Source organism: Herpailurus yagouaroundi, unplaced genomic scaffold, assembly GCF_014898765.1.
Source record: "Herpailurus yagouaroundi ecotype Mexico unplaced genomic scaffold, PumYag 163, whole genome shotgun sequence".
Taxonomy (NCBI): Eukaryota; Metazoa; Chordata; class Mammalia; order Carnivora; family Felidae; genus Herpailurus; species Herpailurus yagouaroundi.
The window spans coordinates 57,912,879-57,939,469 of NW_024412404.1; the positions used below are offsets into that span (position 1 = coordinate 57,912,879).

A 26,591-nucleotide genomic window follows, 5' to 3' on the forward strand; every position below is an offset into this window, starting at 1 on the left:
TGTTTTAACGAGCATGACGCTAGAGGGGAGGGATTATTTTAGTATTTTATCATGGCTTCTCCTAAAAGAAACTAGTTTTACATGAAGACGGGAGAACCTGGAAGGTCTAGAAAAATAATGGTACTGTAGGACTAGCCCCGTTGCGCTTCCTTCATCGGTGGCCTCATGTCTTCTGCAAACTCTATTTGTTATCTCCTGCCATTTTTGCAGTCTGGACACATGGAAATGCCAGCCACCATCCCCTCCCCCCACCCCAAGAACGACAATGCAGCTGGTGAGAGACCAGGACCAGGCTCCGAAGCAAGCTTTTCTACCTAAGGAGGCCTCTTTTCATACCATGGCTGGTGAACACGCAGAGGAGGAACTCACTTAACAAATTAACGATCTACAAAAGAGAACACATAGTAGGTGCTCCGTACAAATGTTTCCTCAACAACTTTATAAAAGAGGAAAACTATAAGCCAAGTCTCCATCATGTTGTTTCAAAGAAGGGTCTGAGTATCCACTTAATGTATCTTCCCTAGCATAATCTTAGGGAGGCAGGAGGAGTGAGTTTCAAGTCAATTAATAGAAAAGGAACTGTGGAAATCTTGGATGGCATAAAAAAATGAAATATACTAAATTGGAAGTAAACAAGGTGACCTTCGTGACAGGTTCGTCCCATCTGCTAGGACATTCTCAGACCTTCTGATGTAACATGTAGCTAAAGAATGATGCTGAGTCATTAAACGGTAAGAACAGTAAAACCCAGCCAAATTTAAAAAATAAGAAAAATCCATCGTAACGGGGTACCTACTCATTATCATTTTCTATACTGAGACAGTTATTATATACCAGTGATGGGTCTAAGTAAATAGAATTACACTTTTAATTCAGCAGTAGTCTCTTAAGATGTGCTGGTTAAAAAGAGATGTATAACCCCACAAAAACTTCCCTCAAAGTTCCTTCAACATACCACCTCCATCCCACAGCACAGACTGATCAAATTCCTTCACTGGGCTTGTCATTTACATATGTTTCCATCACCAAGGTGTCCCCATACTGAAATTTATTCCATTCGATGTCTGCTGACCAGTAAGAGTAGAGCATCTGAAGGGGACAGTGTAAGTCATCTTTAGCCTATGGAGTAGGCACTCAAGTGTTTATTACATGGATGGATGGATGGATGGATGGATGGAAGAATGTACCAGATGAACAAGTGTTAAAAGCTTGAGCTATAAAATGAGGGAGGTGAACTGAGTGTTCTGATAAGGGCCCTCCCTATTCTAACATTCTGTCCAGGTATTCCAGGCAGATATTGATTGTGTCAACAAATAGTAGGATTAGAGGGTTTCTATGATAACGTAATGAAAAAACATGGGCTGCCCCCACAGAAGCCCTTCCATGCCCCACTATGTATCTCAATACAGATGGCTAAGGTCTACAGTCTCCTCTCTTTCTGAAATCAAAAAGAGAACACAGCCCAACAGTTTAAAGGAAAAACACGGAATCCTATTACCACTGTACCAAAAGGCCTCGGTGGCCATCTGGTCCAATGGCTGACGTGATCAATGTCATCCAGAAAGGTTAAGTGATCTGATCAAGGCTGCATGGCCAAGGCCAGGCTGAGGCTAGACCCAGGACTCCAGCTCCCTGGGCTGTGCTCTTTCAACCACTCCAGGCTGCCCTTTGAACTCTCCCATGGTAATTAAGTCAAAAGTTCAAGATTTATGTGAGCTGCGGACGCTAATGACTGCCAACTGTATTTTTATTGATGCAAAAATAAAAAAACAGAGCCTGTTTCAGCTCCTAGATTAAGTCTCACAAACTCCCTAAAGCCCCACTAAGGCCTCTGTCTTAAGTCTATAATTAGGGCCTTTAAAAATATCACTAATCAGGACATTTGAATGCTTTGACCCTGACTGGGTGGGGGTGGGAAGAGGTCTCTGAGCTCAACCATACAGTAGACTGAGGTTCATGTTTTCAGTTTTGCATAAGCTAAGAGAAAACAAATCCAACAAAATATGGAGATGTGAGTGAATGTGTGATTATGGGGGCGGCGGGTTTTATTTGAGAATCTCATTAAAAACAACACCTTGCCGATCGGGTTGAAGCACTGATAAGAAACCCATTAAAGCAAACAGACAAATGACCCACCTTTGAAATGCCTGAGTCCACTGGGCGACCAGCTGCCCCATGGGAGCTCCTAGGATCTGCCTTCAAAAGAAAACTCTCCAGTTGTTGGTTATGCTGGTTGCCCACACGGGAGGCCAAGAAAGAGATAATTCAATCCAACCTTCCAGATAGAACACCATCCCTGGCTTTTGCGAAAAAAAAAACACCCAAACCAATTTAGGATGAGGTTTCCATTACAAAGAAATGTCCAAAAAAAAAAAAAAAAAAAGTTCAGGAAGCCTGTGTGCTTTGGGTTATTATTATTATTATTATTGTTACTATAACTTTCAATTCCTGGAAACTGCGTAACCCAACTAAGAAACCAACACATTTACCAACATAGCTATAACCCCTACCAAGTAAAAGGCCCAATTAGACCAAAGGTGACTATAAACTGTTATTATCAGCAGGTTAAGCAACGAAAGGAGCGTGGAATCCCAGGCCAAGTCCCTTCATTTTCCCTAGCCAGTTCCAAAGAAAATTGCCAACTGCCTTTCTCCCTGACACAGGAGTACGGGCACCTGCAGGTCTCAACAGGAATGAAAACCAAAATGGAAAACTGCCTGGTCTCTCTCCTCCTCACTCAAGAGAAAGAACCACTCCTGAAGCACAGATCTTGATAAAGCTGCCTCGCTATCAATTCCTTCTAGTTCAGCAGTCAACCTGAACTTTGTCAATCATGGTTTCCCGAGAAACTCTTCAGAAACATGAATCGCTGAAACACAAGCTTGAGGTAATAAAAATCACCTGGGAAAAAAAGGGACACGCAGGTCTACTCATCTGCTGCCAGATAACCCGTAAAGGTACCTCGTACCGAGGGGAGGCAAGGGCTAATTAAGTTATGCTTTCCGATGCTGAAGTATAAACTCTGAAGCCTTCAAAACCTTCAACCTGGATGCATTTCAAAAATTAGCATTTGAAATTGCAACTTTCTGTCCGGAGAAAGTCTGTTTCACTAAAGGGCATATGTAAGAAGCATTATTTCCTGGCAGCTAGGCTTGTGATGACATCACAGAATTGTTCCGCTCAGGGAAACAGTCAGGCGCGGGTAAGGTGTGAGGTCATCAGTTAGTCAGCTGCTAAAATATGACCCGAGAATGCCCTTGACATCTGTGATGGAAGGGCTTGACTTAAAAGGCAAAAGCAAAGTCAGGTCAATCAAATCAGCCCATTGCAGGGATTTTCAAAGCATGTGCAACAGGATGTTAGTACAGTGCTGTATTTTAAAAAGGGTCTTACGGTCAATGCGTTTGGAAAACCCTGGGAAAAGCCAAAATTAAACAGATGTTTTACTACAGAACGTTGGAGAGAACGTATTCTGCTGGTGCACCGGGTAAGTCTCTAACAAAGGGTCAGAGAGTAAGAGGTATTTTTCAAACTCATTTCAAAATACAACTCATTCTTGGCACAGAGCCCTTGGACTAGGGTTCCACGGGATATACTTTGAGAAGCACCAGCTTCTTCTCTTAAGGTACAGGCCAGACCTGAGCATTACTCTGTTTGTCAAGCGCCAGTAAAAGATGTAGAGGAGGACTGTAATTCCAAAAAACATTCGCTCAGCATCGAGGCCAGTCCTTGCCTCCAACAGTGGTCTACCAGGAAAGGCGGGTCTGAGATGCATCGTGATGCTGAGATGCGAGGGAATAGAACACGTGAAGCGATAAGGAAACCCCCTATGGGGGAACCCACCTTTGAGCTGGGTCGTGGACCAATGGTGTAAGCGTTAAGGTCAACCCGAATACGGCAAAACAGCCCTCTAAAAGTCAGACCAGACCTACTTTCATGGCCCATAGCCAACGATCCTGCCTTAATTTTGGACTTATTTTTGCCCCTGTAGTGGACTGCCATGCTTTCTGTAGTCTGTACATATTTTCGGAACTCTACCAGGCAGATAAAAGCTTGCCTTCTCACAGCTAACCACCAAAATTAAAAAAACAAAAAAAAAACAAAAAAAACAAAACTTAGAAAAGTCCAGAAATGTCACTGTCAGCACAGGGTCACCGGAGCATCATCTGTTAACTTCACCGAAGAGGAGCTTTCAAACACACCCCAGTGACGTCTCCAGACAATCAGAAGGCACCGAAGGAATCAATCTGGACCCACGGGTGTTTTCTAGGTGCCTGAAAACGCATGGAATTCGGCGCTTCTATAATTTTTCCTATTAATCAGGTCAGGCATTTGACACTGGAGGTGGCAAAAAATTGTTTTAATGGCAACATCCCCTTCCCCGCCTTGCCAATTACCCCGGCCGTGGCATTCCTCTGTCCACACAGGCCACAGCTGCTTAATCTCCACTGCCCCAGGCTGCACCTGTGAATCAGACCAGCCTAATCACACTAACAGATGGCAGAGGCCAAGCAGCCAGCTAAGAGCTGCTATCACTTTAAATCGTGTCTAATGTTTCACAGGCACCAAACAGAGGCAGCTCCCGACAGCAGTGTCTCCCTGGTACAGCTAACACCAGCCCTTAATCACCGCAGAGCACCCACTGCAGGGCAGACGTGGTGTCATTCGAGAGCTAATTACAAAGAACGCTGGCCACAGGGTGAAGGCATGGCATTCGTCAAGTGCGCTCCACTCCCTGGCCCGTCTGCGCAGGCACCGGGCGGTTGGGACCGGTGTTCGGGACGAAACCCTGGAGGTCCACGGCAGGTAATCCCTCGCAATCACCAGAAAGTTCACTCAGTTCACTCAGTCTACTTGTTACGTAACCCATACCTTGCTGTTACATTTTACGGCTTCCCAAGTGTTCCTGGGAACAGGCTCTCAGACGTGGTTCTGTTCACCAGGACAAGGCAGGTTCCAGGCCGGCCAGCACAACCCGGGTGCTGCCAGATTTGGACATCCCACACACGGGCCCCACCTGAGAGCCGTCAACAACAGTGCCGGCATCCTCCCTGCACCCCCACCCCCATATTGTCACCCTGAGGACTGGCAGGGGGGTGCCGTGATTCAACACGCCACAGGCCTGCAAGCAAATGGCGGCTTTGCCTTTTGCTCACCAAATCGTGAGTTTCCAATCAAGAAAACAGGAATAATAGCTCCCTCCACCTTATGGGGTCGTTGGGAGCACTGCCCGAGCCAGCAACCGGCACCGAACCTGCCCAAAGCCACACCTCCAAAGCAGGGTCATCCACTGCCTTCCCGGCCAGAGCCAAAGAACTAACAAGGAGTGATGTCTTCTGATGTCCCAGTGATGCGTTATTAAAAAAATAACCATAATAACTTCCCAAGAAGGTTGGTACAAATCACAGCAGAAGACAGTTTCACTCACCCACAGTTTATAAACAAGAGCGCACACGGCTCAAGGCAGATCTCAAGGTGTGAATCCCTAAGTCGGTGCTTTTCATTCTTCAGCGCACATGAGAATCATCCCCCGAGTTTCCAGTCCGGGGTCTGGGGTTGGGCTTTGGCCTTTTCATTTCTAATAAGTTCTTAGACGATGCTGATGCTCGTGGTCCAGAACCCAAGCGTCCTCTTGCCAAAACAATGAAAACTATGTTTCCCTTTTTGCCTAAGCTGCTAGGAGACTGGAACAAATGCAACTCCCCATTTGACACATTATCCCAGGTCCCTAACAGTATCCATTTTCTCTTCTTGTCTTCAAAAGCCCTGCCTACTTTCATAACTAACTTTCTTATTATTTAAGCCTCGTAAGAATTTATTAAACTAAGGTCCTTTTGAAAACATGCAGAACAGAACACCTAAGCAAAGAATGCCAGCAACTAATGTACAAGCACTTGGGGAACATTCAAGCCATGTTACTGGAAATATAACTAATGCTACATTTTATCTTTTGTATTGAACGTCGCGACCCACACTTTTCTGAGCGCCCTACAAACACAAACTTGTCTGATACTCGTAACAACCCTACGGGATGTCATTATTCCCATTTTACAGTTGAAGAAGCCGAGGCAGAGAAGTTAAATTACTTGCCCAGGGTCACCCCCACTTAGAGGTGTCAGAGTAAGAGAGGCCGAGTTCTTCTTCACCCAGGTTCTCCCACGTGTCACTGCTCCGTGTTAACAGCCTTTGAAAAGCAAACAGTACTTGCTGGCTCCCTGCTCTGTCACTGTCTACAAAGCAAGGCCCCCTTCCCTTATTTCCTCTCAGCATGCAGCAATGTCCGAAAAGGTCACGGTTTCTCGAGGCGCCTGGGGGGCTCAGTGGGTTAAGCGTCCGACTTCGGCTTAGGTTGTGATCTCGTGGTCCGTGAGTTCGAGCCCCGCCTCGGGCTCTGTGCCGACGGCTCGGAGCCTGGAGCCTGCTTCGGATCCTGTGTCTCCCCCTCTCTGCCCCTCCTCCACTCACGCTCTGTCTCTCTATCTCTCAAAAATAAATAAATGTTAAAAAAAAAAAAAAAAGGCCCCAGTTTCTCAACCTCAGCCCTACTGACATTTTAGACCAGATCCTTCTTTGTTAAGGGCTGTCCTGTACATTGCAGGATGTTTACTAGCAGTACCCCTCGCTTCTGCCCACTGGAGGTCACTGGCATTCTTCCTCCCCCTACTGAGACCACCAAGTGTTGCCCAATGTCCCCCAAGGGAGTCAGAAGCAGGAGAATCCCCCCGCCCCCCACCCCGGCTGAGAACCACGGAGTTAAGCCAAGCACCATCAAAGGTTACAAAGAAGACCAGGGTGGTATGTGTTTTCTACTCGTATCACGCCTCCGAACAGTGAGAAACCGGAGAGAAAACGAAATTCGAGGACAGAAAACTGGGAACTGCTTTCGAGAAAGAGTGACTTGTGACACAATAAGAAAGGACAAACGGTAGAGAAGGGTACACAGGAACACTGGTTTATTCTCAGATTAGAAAGCCAGGAGAGGAGACACAGCAGAGAAAAGTCAAGGGCCGCAGGGCACAGCGTTCTGAAGAGTGGACAAGACGGCAGGTTAGAGTCCGGACTTCCCACCAGGCTCTGCTCTCTCGGGGACCTTCCGAGACGGCCATTACTTACTCTTGTTATTGTTCTCACTGACAAAATCCTCGGAGCCTTCCGTGTCGTCCTCATCATCTCCGGATGAGATGGCATCTGTATTCAAAAGAATATATCCATGGTTGTGTTTTTGCAAAGCAAAAGGCTGTAATCACGTACAACTTAGTCCTTCTGGACAGGGAATGCCACAACCCAGGAGCCCCCGCAAAAAGTCTGAGGTCTTGTTTAGTGAAGATGGCTTTAAGGGCTTCAATTTTCTCTCCGTGAGGACAGTTGGTCTGTATTAGGATTCCCAGTGCTTTCTGCTTTCACGTTTTTTAAACATACTGTCAAGTTGGATACATTAAAACTGGATTTTAAGCTTCCAACAGCATTCAAGGCCCCGGCAAATTTGCTGATTGCGTTATTATCCAAAGATTCTTTCCGACACCACCTTTCAGTTGTCAGGATCCCCTTCAAGAAGGGAATTAGTCCCCGGCAGAATTTACTAACTTCTGAAAGCAAATCTTTAAACTTGGCCAGAAAGGGGGCCTCCATCTAGTTCCCCCTCGCTGCATGGGAGAAAAATCAAGGAGAGAAACTCGAGTTTTAATAAAAGGAACCCGAAATCTTCCATATCAAACTGCAATCCTGTATTCTAACGGCCAAAGATGCAAACAGTATGGGGGGGGGGGCGGTGAGGAGATGTGTTTTCTACTTCTATAAAAGCATGCTGTCTTAAAAGAAAAATGCTACCTTGCACATGAGAATCCTGTCATTTCTAACGACCAGCCCCTCTGGCAGAGCCGGTCCCCGTGGAAGAACTTCAAAAACAGATCAATAACAAATTAGGGAGCTCTGTGCGTGGCATCCAATTAGCAGATCCCACTAGGAGTTCCCTTGTCCAGTACAATTTCACCCAGAAAATGGCTACAGAGAAGAGAGAGCAGAGGGCGCGCAGGCCGACTCACCTGTGACATTGACCATGAAGTAGACAGCCTCGCTGTCTACCGGCCTAGCCGCCGTGCAAGCATAGAGGCCGGAGTCTCTAGGCGTGGCACCTTTTATCTGCAAGTACTCCCCAATAAGCACTGTCCTATTGTTGGGCCCCAAGTGTACCCCATCCTTAGTCCAACTGATCATGGTGGCATCTCTCAACGGACAGCGCAATTCTAGCGACTCCCCGGGCGCGGCCACGTAAACTTCAGGTTGGGAGATTTGGTATTTGGTTGGCGGCTCTGCAGAAAGGTGGGAGAGAGAAGATGGAGACAGATGGGAAGGAGGAAAAGGAGAGAACGTCCAACAAAGGTCAGTGGCGGCCCGTTTATTCCTGGGAGAGGCGGTTCTTGGTCTGCAAAGGGCCCCGGCAGGCGTCGGCTTCCGCCTGCACCCGGGAAGCCGTGCACAGAGCAGACGGAGTGTCTGAGACATCGACCAGAGGAAGTGCCCAATAGAAGCGGCCCCACTTTGTCTCCGCAAGCTGTAGGGCCGTAAACACACACCCAAAACCCAGCGTGGAAGGATAATGTAAGAAAACTTTGCAGTCTGTTACCAATCCAAAGCCTGCTCGCTAGGGTCACACGTGGGGAATTCTATTCTTGTGACATTTTTGATCTGTAAGGACGTGTGCTTTACAATTTTTTTATTCAATGCGACTGCATGGCCGTGTCTACACCTTTACACACACACACACACACACACACACACACCCCATTTGCGCTAGACTTTGCCTGTTGTCACAATGCCGAGCTTCTTAAGATGAAATGCCCAAACTCAAGGGACGCTAATGGGTCCTTGTACAAAACTCTCAGGCTCAGATCGCTTTGCTGGCCTGGAGACTGAATACTGTGCTGGGTAAGCTGGAACACGCTGTTTTTCTTAACACCAAAAAGAACAAAATGCCCCAGAAAACCAAGAGGAGGTCTCCGTATCGTACCTAGACAGATCTGGAAATGAGGCAGCTGAGCACCTGACCCTCTGACACGTTCACAGCTGGGTCCCTCCCGGCCCACCAGCACCCACCGCACACCCTGCACTCCAGCCTCCTCGGGGCCTTGGCCTTTAACTCCTTGAGAGGTACTCCTCCCTCCCTCGCCTCCCCGTTAACCCAACTCATCCTTCAAGGCCCAAATCATCCAGCTGGATATGAGCTTGCCATCGGTCCCCCGGGCCTGGGGGTGGAGCGGATCTCCCCTCCTCGTTCACCTGTCCGCTGAGCCAGCTTCTGGGGAAGCAGCACGTAGCTCATGGACGTGTCCTGTCGCCCAGGGGAACAGCAAAGATGTAGATGGAGGGCTCAGGTCTCCTTGGGTGTCCCTCTTGCCCCAAGCAACACACACATGGCAGGGGCCCGTGCTGAACGTGGACTGCGGTCCCCAAATCCTCAGGGCAACAGAGGACTCAGGCAACCTGTACAAGCACAGCGAGAGGGAGCCACAGGCCTACAAGGGGAGCACCCGGAGCCGCTGGCCGGGACCCACGAGGACCCATGAATGGGCTTTCATCCATCACAATGGGAACTGTGAATGGTACCCAGAGTCCCAGGCCCAGGAAACATCAAGCTTCCCAGCACTGGGATAGCTCCAAATCTGGGCAGCATCACAAGGCAACTGTTTTGTCCTTCTGAGTGTAGTCTGGACAAATCTCCCACATGACAATGGAATAAAGTCACTCCGTGCCTTAGTCCCACTGCTGAAGGAACAGTGAGGACCGTGTGCATCTGGTTCTAGAAATCCTCACCACCACCACCACCAGCCAACATGGGAGGGCCAGGGCTCCCCAAAGGGGCACCTTCAAAGGCATACATGCCAAGAAGAGCCCAGACGCTGAACGGGACACAGAGAACCACCACAACAACAGCAACAACAACAACAAAATAGACATAGACACGCACACCCTGAAACAAGGGCAGAAAACCCCAATTCGCAGGCTACGCTTCCCGAGTAAGTTTGGTCTTTCTCATTCGACATCTACGAGACCCCTCCTACGGGCCATGCTTTGTTCTAGATGCTCAGGGAGCAACAGGGAACAGTAAAATCCCTGCCTCACTGGTGGAACTTTAATTACGGTGGAGATGACCGACAATAAACAAAAAGCCTACAAAAAACATATAAAGTACGGGAGGCGGTCTTGTCAGGAAGCCAAATACAGCAAGACAGCGGTACAAACAAGACAGAGGGGGAGGGCTCTCTCTAGAGCAGGAGCTGGCAAACCACGGCCCCCGGGCCAAACCCAGCCATTGCCCGTTTCTGTAAACACCGTGTTCCTGGCACGCAGCCACGTTTGCTCCTTAAGTGTTGTCTGGGGCTGCTGTTGTGTCACAATGGCCGGGCTGAGCGCTGGAACGGACACCCTACGTCCTCTGCAAAGCCTCGCCCTTTACGAAAAGTTTGCCAACCCCCGTTGTACAGGATGTTCAGAGAAGGCTGCTCTGAGGAGTTGAAGGGCAAAGTGATGTCTGAAAGATGTCGCCGGGACCTCAGCTGGAAGGTTCCTCAGGCCACACGCCTCCTGAGCTTGCTGAGGCCCGAATGCACCTGAATTGAGGGACTCCTAGAAATATCTTGAACTCTGAAGCCTGAGCAGGACAGAGAAAAGGAAGAAAAATGTGGGAAAGAGGGGAAGGAAGAGAAAAAAGGAATTCAGCGTGACCCCGGATCGCGGACCTTGCCCCATTTCCAGCGGCTTGGAGTCCCATCGGAAGTGATGGTGCCCCACAGGACACCCGGCCGAGTCCCTTTCACAGCTGGTTAAAGCAAGGATCAGATGGCATTTGGGTCCCATATAACCAACCAGTAATTACCGAAACAGCACCCACAACGTTAAGAGTGAATTTGGGGCGCCTGGGTGGCGCAGTCGGATAAGCGTCCGACTTCAGCCAGGTCACGATCTCGCGGTCCGTGAGTTCGAGCCCCACGTCAGGCTCTGGGCTGATGGCTCGGAGCCTGGAGCCTGTTTCCGATTCTGTGTCTCCCTCTCTCTCTGCCCCTCCCCCGTTCATGCTCTGTCTCTCTCTGTCCCAAAAATAAATAAACGTTGAAAAAAAAAATTAAAAAAAAAAAAAAAAGAGTGAATTTATCGTGGATTAGCCTGGGTCACAAAATAGTATTTATCGGGACCACATGGCATCGTCAGCAAGGTACCGAGAATACCACAGAATCTGCTTTCCTCTGAGCCAGGACCGGACATCAAGAGAGGTCTACGCAGGAGTGGCTGGACCCTGAACGGCGAATCTTCACCCTCTCGGGGAGACGCGTAGCCAGCCTGCCTCTGCCCTGGCCCCTCCCATCAGGAGAGCCATGTCCCTATTTCGTGCAGGCAGGAGAATGTAAGGAGACTGCTTTAAAAAAAAAAAAAAAAAAAAAAGATAAGCAAGATACTTGCAATTAGGACGCAGAAACCTCTCTCTCCCGACAAAGGTAGAGTTACGATTTCCCTGTTCTTAAAGGAACGCGTTTTCGCTGAGACTATCTGGCTTCACCTCAAATAGGTAAACCACTGGGTCTCACGGAAGCCAGGGGTGCCCGGACCAACGTCACAAAGACACCACCGCCTGCTGGTTGGTGGTAAAGGAGGAACGTGGCCCACTGAGGCCTCAAGGGCAGGGACCGCGTCTCGCGTGGGGCCGGACACACGGGAGCTGACGATAAATGTGCCATCGTGCGCAAGAAAAGGATGGTCCCCTGAGCCCCACTCCACCCCGGTCCCTCCCCCACTGAGGAGCAGGAAAGCCGAAATGACACAGCATTGGTTGTGAGGATCCGATGAGCCAACCAACAGGAACCTCGGCGTCCAATCTATAACCTGTCGGGCCCGTGACCGTCACTTCCGCTGTCCTTCGAGGCTGACGACGCTCACCACGCCTCCGGCACCACTATCTTCAGAGGATGCTCAGAGAGCGTCTGGATCAGTATCTCCACAGACGCAGGTCAATGTTACGGACAGGCTCCCATCTCACCCGGCCCATAAGAGGACTTCGGCTCAACGTGGTCCTTCTCTCTGGTAAAACCAGGTCAAAACTGTCACCCCGTTTTCCAGTTAGAGGATAAGCTTCAAGGACAGTAAAAGAACTCTCCAGAATACAACACTAACGGTGTTCATCCATTACAATTAGGCCACCTGACTTCAAGCCTGAACGAACCCGCACCTGACGGATCGGTTCACAAAAGGCTCACCGGGTCACTGGGGGTTTGTGGCAACTTCAGCAAAGCCCAGCAATGCGGTGTTCACAGTCAGACTGTAGGTGTGGCTCGGGGAGAAGGGCGAATGGGTCAACGAAAAGAAGGAGAGGGGGTGCCTCGGTGGCCCAGGGACTTAAGCACCTGACTCTTGATTTCAGCTCCAGTCATGATCACGCAGTTGGAGAGTTCGAGCCCCGTGTCAAGCTCTACACTGACAGCATGGAGCCTGACTGGGATATTCTCTCTCTCTCTCTCTCTCTCTCTCTCTCTCTGTCTCTTTGTCTCTCTGTCTCTGCCCCTCCCTCGCTCCCACGCCCATGTGCTCTCTCCCTCTTTCTCAAAAATAAATAGGGGCACCTGGGCGGCTCAGTGAGTTGAGCATCCGACTTCAGCTCAGGTCATGGGTTCGCGGTTCATGGGTTCAAGCCCCACGTCCAGCTCGCTGCTGTCAGCCTGTCAGCACAGAGCCCTCTCTCTGCCCCTCCCCTGCTTGCACCCTCCAAGTAAACAAGCCTACGTTAAAATTTTTTTGAAAACAAGGAGAGGACTGAGGAAGCGTTTGGGGAAAAACAGTGCCTAGAGAAGGAAGACCGTTGGGGGCAGGGGGAAGGGATGCCACACTGCCCAGGCACACCCCCGCCCAGCCTGTGGGTTCCTGCATCAAACATACCTGGGCACAAGGTGCCAAGGACATGGGCGCTTTGCCTGGAACCCAAACATCTGGCTCAGCGGAGGCCACCCTGTCCCCGCCCGTCCCCAGGAGGCCACTCCTGGCTTGGGTTTCTCTTCTGTGTCTGAATGCTACAGGTGACAGGTGACTGTCTTGCCCGCGCCCTGCAAACATGCTCCGTGAGTGCCGCCTACACACCTGCACAGGTATCTCCCTCACACCGTTCGGTGGGGAGCCAAGAAGATCTGCTAAGTCCTCTGACACCAGCGATGACGCACCGGCGATGCTCCCCGACGAGGATCTGCTTCCACTGACAGGGCCCGGTGCCTCCACCCCCTCCCCACCCCCACCCCTGCTCCAGCAGGCTGCGCGGCCCGCTCTGTAAAGCAGGACCGTTGACACAGGGCAAAGTATTCCCGGGGAGATTTAAACAATACCTTTTATAGTCATATTAATGTTTCCTGGATTTGTTTTGTTTTTTTTTGTTTTTTTTTCTGGTGCTACAGCTTACTTTTAACCTTTCTTACACAGAGCAGGGGAGAAATCCACAGGGAGCGCCCAGTCCAACCTTGTCCCTCGTCTGATCCTGCCAAAACACAACGGGGGAAGGTTCCAGAAGCCACTCTGCTCCACACCAGATATTCTTTCAGAGACGTCCACACACAGACACAAAATTCCGTCCATCTTTCATAACAGTAATTCAAAGTGGGAAAACACACACACACACACACACACGCCAGCGTCCGACATTGTCACGGAGACCTAAAACGGCCAAGGGGAGAAGTGGGCGAGGTGACCCCGGTCCCCTGGAGGGCTCACCGTGCTGGTTTCTACGCGTCACATGCACACGGTGGGTTCATCAACTTCGACTTGCTCCCCGGAGGTTTCGAAGGCCGAGAAGTACCAGCAGAGAGTGATCACACAGCTTTTTTCTTTTTTTTTTTTTATTTTATTTTTTTTTCCACGTTTTATTTTTTTTGGGACAGAGAGAGACAGAGCATGAACAGGGGAGGGGCAGAGAGAGAGGGAGACACAGAATCGGAAACAGGCTCCAGGCTCTGAGCCATCAGCCCAGAGCCCGACGCGGGGCTCGAACTCACGGACCGCGAGATGGTGACCTGGCTGAAGTCGGACGCTTAACCGACTGCGCCACCCAGGCGCCCCACAGCTTTTTTCTTAATATCCAAGCGACTACGTGGATATTAAAAGAATGAGAGAACAGGCACTCCTGTAGCCCGTCCCCGGCATGCAGCCTGTGCGGTCCCCGCCGTGGGCAGCAGAGGGGCCTCATGTGGGAAGAGGAGGACACTGAGGCGGGGGGACAGCCCTCAGCAGGTGAGGGCGGGGATCATGACCTCTCAGAGTGACGTCATGCCAACGTCACTGGCTGCAAGCCGCAGGTGTTCACCTCCGGGTAAACAAGCACAGGGAAGCAAACCCTAGCCTGTATGCGCCCAGAGCCCGGGGAGGGGACAGCCTGTCAAAGTCCAGAAGGGCCGTGACTTATGCGACTTCAACGCACACGTCCCTGGGTCCCTCCCCCGTGTCACCAGCAGGGCCGTCCCGGGACAGCTGAAGCAGGGAGGGAGTTTGGAACAGTAAGCTATTTCAGGTAATGCTTTATGTTGCCAGACCAGCCATAGCAGCACTGCAGACTGTCACTTTTTATAATGTTTGCCTATAAACTTTCCCGTGTGGTTTTTGAAATGGCGCCCAAATGCAAACAGGGAACAGATGGGAAGCCCGCGGCTCGCCCCATCCGATCGCCTGCTGGAGGGTGGACGGCAGGTTGACACGGTCCGGGGCCAACAAAGCGGCGAAGGCCGGCGGGACGGTGACGTCGCACTTCACAAGGTAAAGCCTTTTCTGGGGTTTCCTCGGGACGGCGCCTTTCCAAATGTCAAGATGCTCGCAGCTAAGAGGCAGGAACCCGGGCTTCGAGGATGCAGTGTGGCGGGGCCTCTGCGACGCGGCCCCCGAAGATGCTCCCGGTCAGAAAGTCAGGGGCATCCGAGCCCCAAACGCATTCCTCCAGAAAGGATCAGAAAGGGAAAAAGAGAGAGAGAACTCGGGAAACAGATCGTCCCCCCACCCGGGGCCTGGAGCTGGAGGAGAGGCCGGGCGGGTGGCAGGGCGCGGGCTGCGGGGACACAAACGTGTGCCTCTTGTCGCAGCTCGGCGCTCCCACGGGAACCGTCACGCCAGCACTGGGAGCAGAGCAGTCAACCAGCCTCGGGCTTCCTGGTGCTGCCCTCCCTCCGCCACCCTGTACCAGAGGAACAGATATCACTGCTGTGGGCCTGCCAAGGTCCTGAGACAGCAGCGCACAAAATAAAGCTGCAAATGTCACTGCAATGTCACAGTGCGCGACACACACGGCGGTAAGTGGCGGCTGAGCCTGTCTGTTCCGGTTAGCCTCGACTCACCCTCCCGCTCTTTAAGATGGCCTGAAGCGGCCACGCCACGGTCCCAGTACGAAGTTTTAACTGGCGATACCCAATTTTCTGTCCATGGGAATTGGAATACCAGCCCCCGTCATACACACCGCTGTCCAGAAGCATTTTTACAAGCTGGACTTGGGAGAGGCTGGGCAGTCGAGACGTCGGGCATTACACCACAGCTTTTCAGTAACCCACAGGGGCCGAAGGCCCAGATCATTCTGCCCGGCACCAAATCTCACCAACAGAAAGACACAAAGGTACCGGGGTCCCCACAAGGAAGTCAGAAATGACCGCCCCCGCCCCGTGGGCCCTACCCACGGAGGGGGGCGGGGTGGGGGGGGGGGTCCCGCAGACGCACAGACAGTGAAGGCAGGGGCGGCAGAGAGCGGGCTGTTCCATCTCAGACATCCTGAGAGCTTCCCCTTTGCAAGAAGGGACTTGCACAAGACAAAAATCCTGTCATGAAACGGAGGCCTTATAAGGCATAGGTACTACTTGTACTTTAAGAGGCAGGAGGGAGAGACAAACACTCTGTGCAATATAAAGATGAAAGTTCTCTGCCTCGAGAAATACGGCCAACCTAAAAACGGGGGACACAAAGAAGTCAGAGCAATGAGCCACAGATACGTCAACAGGCCGAGAGGCCGCAGTTCTCTTCCCGGCCAATTGTTGGGGTGTCTTACAGACACACGTCAGCACTTAAAACCTCCCCGTCGGTTCCACGGGGGCTGTAACAACCACTAATAGCTACCTCTGCCACAGTAGCCTGCCTGTTCCAGAAATTCTGGACTGGCTCACATTCCTCATGATCAGATGGGATAATGGCATATGTTTCCAATATGGCAACCATTAAAAATTATATATTTAGGCACACCCCTCATATAATTTAGGTCTATCTTTGAGATGCGTGGGGAACAGCTTTCCAAGTCTGGAAAGAAATGATGCAGCTGCCCATGAGAAAATAGTGACGTGCCTAAGAATGCCCTCGGGGAAGCAGGAGTCACCGTGATCACCCAAGATTTGGACCCCAAGTGGCAATATTCACTCCCTATTCTGCCAGCAACCCCTCTCTCCTTTTGATCCTGATGTTTCAGGCTGTCAGTGAATCATGTTCTCCAAGGGGGGGGGGGGGGGGGGGGCATAAAAAGGAAGGTTTTCTCCCTGGTCCCAACACCCGCACCAAACTCTTATGTTCACGACAGCAGAATTTCCACTGGACCACCGGGATGCAGGTACGGGATCAGTGCCAACTGCATAAAGTCCCTGGACATCAGCAGCTCTGCTTGAGCAAAAACTTCCACACCGGGCCCTCTGTTCAAAAGCATTTCCCAAACATGCCATCAGATTATCTAGTGTCCACGAATCTCCCAGAGGGAAGGTTTCGTACTCCCTGTATCGGGAAGGGAACTGGGAGGTGGGGAGGCCCCCCCCAAGGAGGTCATGGAATGAAGGAATGAATGCGATTTGCTGGACCTGTATCACAGGACCTATATCACCATCATTGAGATCACGAGTGACCCTGCTGAGGTGTCGCCTGTAAAACGAACGCGTCATCTCCGGTTCTGAACGTGGTAAAAAGCCACCTTGCTCATCAGAGGCTGCTTCAATTCCCACAGCTGGTCCCTGAGCTCTTCCTGGTACCCTAGCATTAAGGCTCTGGTCCCATCTCTGTCCCCTCACTGGGCGCTCTTCAGAAAAAGGCAAGAACAGGGGCGCCTGGGTGGCGCAGTCGGTTAAGCGTCCGACTTCAGCCAGGTCACGATCTCGCGGTCCGTGAGTTCGAGCCCCGCGTCGGGCTCTGGGCTGATGGCTCGGAGCCTGGAGCCTGTTTCCGATTCTGTGTCTCCCTCTCTCTCTGCCCCTCCCCCGTTCATGCTCTGTCTCTCTTCTGTCCCAAAAATAAATAAAAACGTTGAAAAAAAAAAAAAGAAAGAAAGAAAAAGGCAAGAACAGGGGCGCCTGGGTGGCTCAGACGGTTACACGTCCACCTCTCTTGGTTTCAGCTCAGGTCACGATCTCACGGTTGGGGAGTTCGAGCCCGGCCATCGGGCTCCTCGCTGTAGACGCAGAGCCTGCTTGGGATTCTCGCGCTCTCTGCCCCTCCCCCGCTCTCGTTCTCCCTCTCTCTCTCTCTCTCTCTCTCTCTCTCTCTCTCAAAACAAACACACGTTAAAAATAAAAAAAAGAAAAGGCAAGAACCGGCTGAGAACCAACCTAAGTTCCAACTCTGCCACTGACAAATGGTGTGATCGCTTCCTGTGTCTTCGCCTGCAAACCAGGACTGATGTGATGATAACGAGCACGCGCATGGAAAGCACCTAGCTCGGGGCCGCTGCCACTCGGCAGGACCTCGAATGTACCAGCAGGAAGACCTTCTAGCTGAAATCATTACTCCTCAGCTGCAGCAGACTACACGTGAGAGACAGAAAAGCCACCTAACCAGGTGTTCTCAACACGGAAGCCTGGGGATGTAAGAAGACAAAGGGGAACCTTCTGTTCTGTTTCTAGAGCCCCTAACACATAGCTTAGCGTTAATCATCCGTCGTGTTGTTCTGTCTTCTGCTTGTGCACGTGGTGAGTGTTCCTAAGAACAGAGAGGTGTGGCGGAGGTCTTGCCTCTCTGGGACCTCCTCCTTCCGCACTCCCCCGTATCTGCGAATATGCTCAGAAGCCCGCCCCTGGCTCTTGTGGTCCCTTCCCCATACTCTGCTTGGCCCACCTCTGCGGCTTTCCCTGCCCCCTCCACGTCAACGCCGCTCAAGTCCCTGCTGGAAGGTTCCTCCTTCCACCTGCCTGAGGGAGCACATCACCTGACCTTGTCTTCCGAGGTGCCGCCCAAATCAAGCAAGTGCCCTTCCCCCTCTTCCCCTCCAGCAGCCCCTGGCTGACATCAACTCAGCTCCAACTCGGCCCTGAAGCCCCCCCCCGCTTCTCCCTCCTGCCTCCCATCCCACCAGGCCCCACATCTGCACTCCTGTTAGTTCTCTCTGAAACAGCTCTGAAAAGAGAACAAGGGCAAGACCTCACCCCTGCAGGTCCCCACCTTCTCTCCAAAAGACCTCTGCCTTGCCCCCCGCCCTGCCCAGTCCACCCCATGTATCCACCGCGGACCCCCAGAGCAACCTGGGAAACAAAACTGACCTTTAATTGAATGAATGAATGAATGAATGAACGAATGAAATGAAATTAAATAAATAAATAAAAGACAGAGACCACTCCACACACTGACAGGGTAAAACCCAAAGAATATTCCCCACATTAAGGCCACGGTTGCGTGAGGCCCCACATCCCCCCTCCATCTTCTTCTCCCTCATGCCCTAGACTTGTCTGTTCTCGTGGGCACTGTTTCCTCTGCCCGTTACCTTGCCCCACTACTCTGCCCGGCAAGCTCCTATTCAGCCTTCAGAGCCCAGCTCAAATATCATCTCCTCTGCGAAAATCCCTGCTTCCCGTCAACACAGCCCACGCTGTTCTCATCTCCAAGACACTACAGCCTTTGTTTATTCACCTCGAACCTACAGAGCAAAATACAGCCGCCTCCCCCAAGGACCCGACCCGACCCGACCCGCCCTCTCCGAATGACCTTCTTCGGTGGGGGGGATCAGCAGTGCTTCTCAGACTTTCTTCTGCATAAAGACCACCTGGACAGCCTATTAAAACACAGCTCCAACGTTTCTGGGTCAGTAGTTGTGGAGTAGGGTCTGAGCTTCTGAGCTTCCCACCAGCTCCCAGATAATGCTAATGCTGCTGGTCCAAAGACCACACTGTGAGAAGTTCAGCACCAGTGTCCAAGGACGAGAGAGTTGGAGACCTGGTTTTGCAGGGATGAACCCACATCAACTTGGACAGCCCCTTCCCATCACCTGAGTCTGAGCCCCAGTTTACAGAACAGGGAAACACCTCCGGGCTAGCCTGCTGCTGGTCAAGGTCATCACAAGGACAAACCAAGAGGCTGCCTGGGAAGGTCTTTGTAACCCCTAAGGTGGGTGGTGGGGACTCATCTGAGAAAAAGCACCCCTCACCCCAGTTCCGGCCAGGGCGGGCCTGGGCGCCTGTGTGTGGGTTATAGCTTGACCCCTAAGTGATCAGCAGATTCTTTCCCCCCACCTCATGGTAAGGCTGATTTGCCTCACTCTGACTTTAAAACAAGGTTTTCTTTCAAATGCATAAATCTGTCAGGTTGTATCTATGTAAGTTACCTAAGTGTAGATTTCTGGCAAATGGAACTAAACATCCAAGGATCTTGGGAGAGAGTTGTTATCAATGCCAATGACACCTGTTTGATGACTTTAGTGAGGAAAGAGGCCTTGGCTTATTAAAACAGCATCTACGGTTCAGCTATCCAACAAATCGGGGATACCAGATATTTACATGCGGACCACAGAAACCCCTGCAGAGTTCCCCGGACCAGATGCCTTATCACAACCCCAGAGCATGCCGGGAGGAGCCCTGAACACCAAACCCCTCAGGCAAGGCGCCCACCTGTGCCCTGCATGGCACCCAAGCATCAGGAGCCTGTAACAGCACGGGGCTGATGGGCCTGCTTTCCAGACAGCATGCCCTAAGCCAGCACTGTGACGACATTCCAGAAGCAAGTTTTCAGGGACGGTCACCATTCCGCACTTGGGGTTACTCCTGGCTCCTAGAACCTGCTTCCGGGACCCGCTCACCCCCCTGACACGGACATAAACAGTCCACAGTGCATACTAAGTGGGTACATGTGGCCTGCAAGTCCCCCAAAGGTCAGATCGTGTCGAAATCCCAGCTGACATCTCCCCCCAGGCCTTCCCTCAATACGTACTTTCAGAATAAGTGAATATTTTTAAAGCGCCCCAGGGACCAAAGAAAAGGATGAGGGGGTGGGGTAAGAGTTACTCCAGGAAGGCAAGGGCACGCCTCTTGGCCTCCTGATCTTCAACTCCAGGCCTTGTGCAGTACCTTTGAGCAAGTTTACTTAAAGGGCTGGACCTTTCTCCTCTCAGCAGGACCCCAGTTCCAACACTTGTTCAGAGCCTGCAGCTGTGTCCCCAGACAGGTTTCCCGCGGGGCGGGGCCCCCCAGCAGCATCCCGGCCATTTACAAATGAAGGGCTAGCAGCTGGAAACTGGGAAACAGATGGCCCTCCTCCTCTGAATGGCTTGATCAGGCAACTCAGGCCTCAGCAAGCTCGGGCCAGCCTGGTGCAGAAATGTTGTTGAGGCTGAAGGCACAGATTCATAGCCCGAGGGGTCTTTAGCAAGCAGCTGGGTCGGAATGACCTCTTGGAGGGGTTTCCCCTAAAGTCAGCAGGGGCGGGGAGCCTCTGCGGCGGGTGGGGCACGTCCCCAGCTGGCTTTGCCCCTTGCCCGCTTTTCTCCAGTGACTTACAGAAAAAAAGGAAAATCCCCCTGTGGGGAATCCTGTGCCCCAGGACTGGAAGCACGTTCGTTCACTCAGGAAATTCCAAATCTAGAAGGGTGCCACCAGGGTTAGCCTTTCTCCTAGGCCCTAAGCCGTGTATCTGCAAAGAGGTCAAACCTTCTGGAAAGCAAACTTTGAAGAGTTTCCACTTCTCCACGCAGAGCCCAGCCCCTTTCAAAACCCATCAGAGCAAGTTCACCTCGGGAGGGGCTATGCTGGGCCCCCAAGCATCTTGGCACACCTGCCCCTTTTAAGCAAGACTGTGCCCCACCCTGCTCCGGGGAAAGGAGGGAGCCTTATTTAAATGCCCAGGTCCTCGGCTGAGGCCCCACTATCGGAGTTCACTACCCAGGCTCCCCTGCCTTCCACCACCTCCGGCCTCCATGTTAGCCTGGTAAGAAACTGCAGCGGCAGAAGAGAGACTTGTCAAGGACGTGGCTGAGAGCTACCCTTGACCACCTGTTCACAGGCCCTACCTGCAAAGACGGGCACCTCTCGGCAACAAGTGGAACCTGACGGGGGACAGCGGAGGAGCCAGGCCCTGGATGGTTCCCAAACTGGGCAGGGAAAGAGCTGGCAGGCACATGTGGCTGGGACTGACTGGGGCCGATGCAGGGGGGTCTGCTGAAGAATCAAGGTGGGTGCTCACCTCCCTGAGAAGTTCAGCCTCGGGAAGTCACATAGTTCGAGTACCCAGAAAAATCCTCACCGTGGCCCACGGGACCCCTGCCTGACCTGGCCTAACTAGTCTCCTTCAAGCGGCACCCCGGCTTCCTCAGGGTTCCTGCAACCCTTTGAGACCCACCATGCTTCTTCTTCAGAGCACCTGCACCCAGGATTGGAACCAGGGCCTCGTTTGGTCAGTTATTTGACAAAGATCTATGGGGGGGGCCCCGGCCCCCCGGTCATAGGACTTGAGACTGTTTTTGGCTTGCCATTCTATCCCCACAGAGCTCAACACACGGTAGGGTTTCAAAAAATGTATCTGGGGGGCACCTGGGTGGCTCAGCCGGTTAAGCACCTGACTTCCACTCAGGTCATGATCTCGCAGTCTGTGGGTTCGAGCCCCGCGTCAGGCTCTGTGCTGACAGCTCAGAGCCTGGAGCCTGCTTCGGATTCTGTGTCTCCCTCGTTCTCTGTCTGTCTGTCTCTCTCAATCTCTCTCTCTCTCTCTCTCAAAAATAAACATTTAAAAAATTACGCCACAGTCTGTAAAGGGCTGATGACCTGTGTCTGCCAAGCTCTGGCAGTTGTCCCCCACCAGGGCTGCAAGGCTAAGAGAGGAAGCTGCAGGTCTCCCCGCGCCAAGCATTCAACACCTTCTCTCCAACGCTGAGCCCCCCTTCTGAACACCTGCGACCCCGGACACTCCGCATTCACCGTGCAAGTTCAGTGCAAGGTCCAGAGGACTAAACCAGGCCCAAGTCACCTCCAGGTCTAGCAAGCTCCCCTCAGAAGCCACCTTTTTTTTACCACCCAAAATGAACTTTTGTTTGCTTTAAAAATGGCTCTACTGCTCAGCCTCTTGGGACGCCCCTCCTGGCCAAGAGGAGGCGTGGGGATTGCTGCTTCTGCCTTTCCATTCTTAGATGTTCTCTTTGGTCCCCACTTTTGCCCCGGCGTCGTCAAGGGCCAGGGAGGCCCTGCCGTTTGTCATTTCCATGACCATAGGTGGTAGGAGCCCCCGTCTGCGCAGGTGGGCCTTGACCCAACTGAGAATCGGACGCGCTGGAGAGAAGTCTGACGTACTATTAAAGTGACAAGCAAAAAGGCAAACATTTAGCAGTGCCAGGGCAAACGGCCGGAAGCATCTGGGACAAGGAAAAACGGGATGGTCTGCTCCCACTCCGCTGAGTTGGCTTCTGAGCAAATGGGCAAATACCAGACCAGTCAGGCCTACCTGCCTGAGCTCCTGCTGGGTGACTGAGCCGGGGGTCACTAACTGGGCCTCAAGGCATCTCCCTCCAGTCTCCTGGGCAGGAAAAGGGTTGGCTTCTTACTAGTAAGCTGCATATCACCAGAGGCCGTTCTCGGAGAATCACAAAGTGGTAATTATTGCAGTGGTTTAATTGCCCAGGATTTTTCTTCAAACAGCTTTAGGAAAATAGGTGTGGGTATGTGGGGAAGAGACAGAATCACCCAGCAGCGTCCTTACATGTTTAACAGTCAAATGACATATTTCGGAAAGAATGACGAGGCCGTCCTACCATATGCCACAGAGGACCCTCCTGCTCGGGGAAAGGAAAGGAATCAATCGATAAACCTTCCTTATGCCAAGAAACTCACCCCAAGGCCGGGGCCCGCGCCCGCTGTGGAGTCTTGGAGGAAACACTTCATCTCCAAGGATATCAGTCAAGAGTCTTGTCCATAAAATGGGAACATGAATTACCCGGGGGTCAGCTGGATGATTAAGATTAGAGATGGGGGCAGAGGAACTGCAGGAAGGTGGTCAAAAAGTACAAACTTTTTTTTGTTGTGACATAAACAAGGACTAGGCCGGGGCACCCGGGGGGCTCAGTCAGTTAAGCATCCGACTCTTGAATTCAGCTCAGGTCACAATCTCGTGGTGGTGAAATCAAGCCCCGCATCGGGCTCCACGCTAAACACCTGCTTGGGACTCCCTCTCTTCCCCTCTCTCTCTGCCCCTCCCCTGCTCACGCTCTCTGTGTCTCAAAATAAATAAATAAATAAACTTAAAAAAAAAAAAAAGAACAGTTCTAGGGATGTAATGCACAACACAATGACTATCATCACCATGGCCGTGTGGCGTATGCGAAAGTTTTCCAGGGAATAGATCCTGAGAGTTCTCATCACAAGGAAAAATATTCTTTTTTCTTTTTCTTTTTTCATCTGTAGGAGATCTTAAACTACTTACGATAATCACGAAATGATTTACGTAAGGCCAATCATCCTGCCGTACACCTTATACTTACGCTGTGCTGTGAGTCTATCGTATCTCAATAAAACGGGGAGAAAAGATCAGAGAGGATAGATGTCAAGGAACCTAGCACTGCGGCTGACACACAGCAGGCACTCAATAAATGGTCATGAGAGCTACCGTTATCATTGCCCTCCTCACCCTCTCAAGGAATGGGCTAAAAAAAAAATGACCCCATGCATGCATCCACACTGACCACTCCCCCTCACACCCCTGCTTGTCCAATCAAACGACCCCACAGGGGTATAACATGCAAATGACTGCTCAGCTCCTCCCCCTCAGTAGTGTAGGTCCCCTGACAATTTCCTTCCCTTCCATAAAGTCCGGAAGCCCAGCTACCTGCCCAGGTAGGAACACCCAGCAGGCTGCCCAGGGGAGTCGCTGCAGTTAAACTTGGCAGGAACGACAGTAACTTGCTCCGGCGCTCCCCTCGGTGGCCTGGACAAAAGCAGAGCACGCTACACCCCACCCCCACCCCCCACCCCCCAACCCTGTCTCCATCCTTCTTCACAGGGCCTAACGGCAATCCTGGGGAAGCCTCAAACAGAAAACTCGTTCCTTGCCAAAATATATTGCTCTCCATGAAGAGCGTGTCCTACAATTATTACAAAGCGGCAAACACGTTTTTTTTTTTTCTACGGGGAAAATAGGTCAACCCTGAACCATTTGGACTGCAAGCAGCAAGATGATCACATTGCTGAAGTCCAAACTTACAAAAAGGCCCAAGACGATTACGGAGGGATGGATAAACGGCCTACAGCACACTTTCTATTTTGATTAATGCAAACGCTTCCCATCAGAAGATCTAGTAAATATGCCTGAAATACTGGCTTTTTCTTTTTCCTTTTTAAAAAGGAGCCTTCACGCCCACACAGAGCCCAATGCAGGGCTTGAACTCACACCCCTGAGACCAAGAGCGGGGCTGAGATCAAGAGTCGGATACTTAACCAACTGAGTCGCCACCCAGGTGCCCCTGAAATCTTGGTTTTAAATCCTGTATCAGGTTTTTACATTGACAAGAAAGTGAGGATGGGGATGGAGAGAGAGAGTTCTACACCCATTTGCCTCATATTCACATCCCCGCCCCCTCACATAGATATCATTGGCCAGTTTCAGATAAAGAAAGGCAGGCTCAAAGTGATTATCTACCTTATATGAAGTCACAGCAGCAGTAGATAGGGGAGTGATTCAAGTCAGTCTTGCCTAAGCCCAAGGCCAAGTTCCTTCTGTGCTTTTGTCCCCAGACAGCACATCGCATGCCACTCAAACTTATTTTATTCAGGGCGCCTGGGTGGCTCAGTGGGCTAAGCGTCGAACTCTGGCTCAGGTCATGATCTCCCAGTTTGTGGGTTTGAGCCCCACATCAGGCTCTCTGCTCTCAGCCCAGAGCCTGCTTCAAAGCCTGTCTCCCATTCTCTCTCTGCCCCTTGCCCGCTCATGCTTTCTCTCTCAAAAATAAATGAACATTAAAAACAGCATTTTATTCATCTTTATGGATTCAGATGAAGAATTTAAGTTAATTTTATAGGGGATATTTGGTCTTTTCAAGATGTGTTTTAAGTTTGAAACATTTATAATGTTTAGGATACAGATTCAATTGGGCATCCCCCCCTTTTATCAGCTAAGAATGCAACACATTTGGTGGAAACCCAGGAAGCGTGGTGGACAAGGAGGGAGACCCTTAAAAGCAGCCACATGCCTTCCTATAGAGCAATCTCACTGTCAACTAAGAATCTGAAGTTTGAGGGCTTTCAAAAAAGTTTAAACCCTAAATTTGTCACCACAAAGATCTTTATTTTCATTTTATAGTCCCTCCCACCCTGCTCCCCACCCAACACACAAAACTGGCCTTTATGATGTCGATATATTTTTAAAACATTACAACTGGTCAGGTATGGACAACCTTAACAGTAAACAGTCATGTGTAAAAAGAGACCACATAGAATGACAAAGAAGGAGTTCTACAGTTAGGAAAGGACCATGACAATTTATGTAGAGTTGATCAGTGTCAGAGCCCAGAATGGAGTTCTTTCTCTTCCAGGAAAGGTGATATATAAATCACACAAATAAATATGTCCCATGTCCTCATTCCTGAACATATCAGAACTTTCCTTATAAGCTGGGTTTTGACCTCCTCATAAAACATGTTCACCATAACCTGAAATTCCATATACGTGCATTCCATCCATCCAGGACATGGAATGTACCATTCTCTAGTTGGACAAGGGGTTAAAGGAAAGAATATTCCACAGCTTAGCTCCCTGACTCAGTACAAGAAGAATCTGAAATTCTCAATATTCACATGAAGTGGCAAAAGTCCAGAACGGGGCGTAACTACTTACGTATTCCAAAGTGGAATAAATGACAACAGTTCACACCCAGAGTCTTACAACTCCATCATGGTGCAACTTTCCCAAAACCAAAATTACTGAAAACCTAAAGCATGACTTAAACCTAAAGCCTTTACAGGACGTACACTCTTCAAGGTCAACCACAGTCTGTCCTAATCATGAAATATCCTTCTGTATGAATACAGAAGCAGTAAAAACTTGAAATTCTATAAATGAAGCCCATAAGCACTGCATTTGCAGCTGCCATTTTGGATTTTCTATCATGCCCTTTTAAAAAGGCATTTTTAAGAAAATGTTTATTATTTACTTTGAGGAGGGGAACACAAGCAGGAGAGGGGCAGAGAGAGAGAAGGAGAGAGAGAGAATCCCAAGCAGGTTCCAGGCTGTCAACACAGAGACCGATGTGGGGCTTGATACCACCCACTGTGAGATCTTGACCTGAGCCGAAATCGAGAATCAGAGGCTTAACCAACCGAGCCACCAGCCACGCCTCTACCATGCCCTTTCAAAAAGGGATAGTCATAGATCAGAGCAAGGCGG

The 26,591-nt window shown here is 50.9% G+C and overlaps 1 protein-coding gene across 9 annotated transcripts in view; it reads right to left on the minus strand.

Annotated features, from left to right (window-relative positions):
• FGFR2 (fibroblast growth factor receptor 2) overlaps positions 1-26,591 on the minus strand; it is a 108,893-nt gene that overhangs the window by 71,427 nt on the left and 10,875 nt on the right. For 4 of the 9 annotated variants that reach the window (XM_040486633.1, XM_040486634.1, XM_040486632.1 and 1 more), the window contains exons 3-4: positions 8,043-8,309; positions 7,114-7,188 (exon numbers count right to left, since the gene is read on the minus strand). The exons of 3 other annotated variants lie outside the window; for them this stretch is intronic. In XM_040486633.1, the coding sequence (XP_040342567.1) occupies positions 7,114-7,188; positions 8,043-8,309 (342 nt within the window). The remainder of the gene's footprint in view (positions 1-7,113; positions 7,189-8,042; positions 8,310-26,591) is intronic. 2 more of the 9 variants (XM_040486635.1, XM_040486636.1) reach the window with 1 other exon arrangement.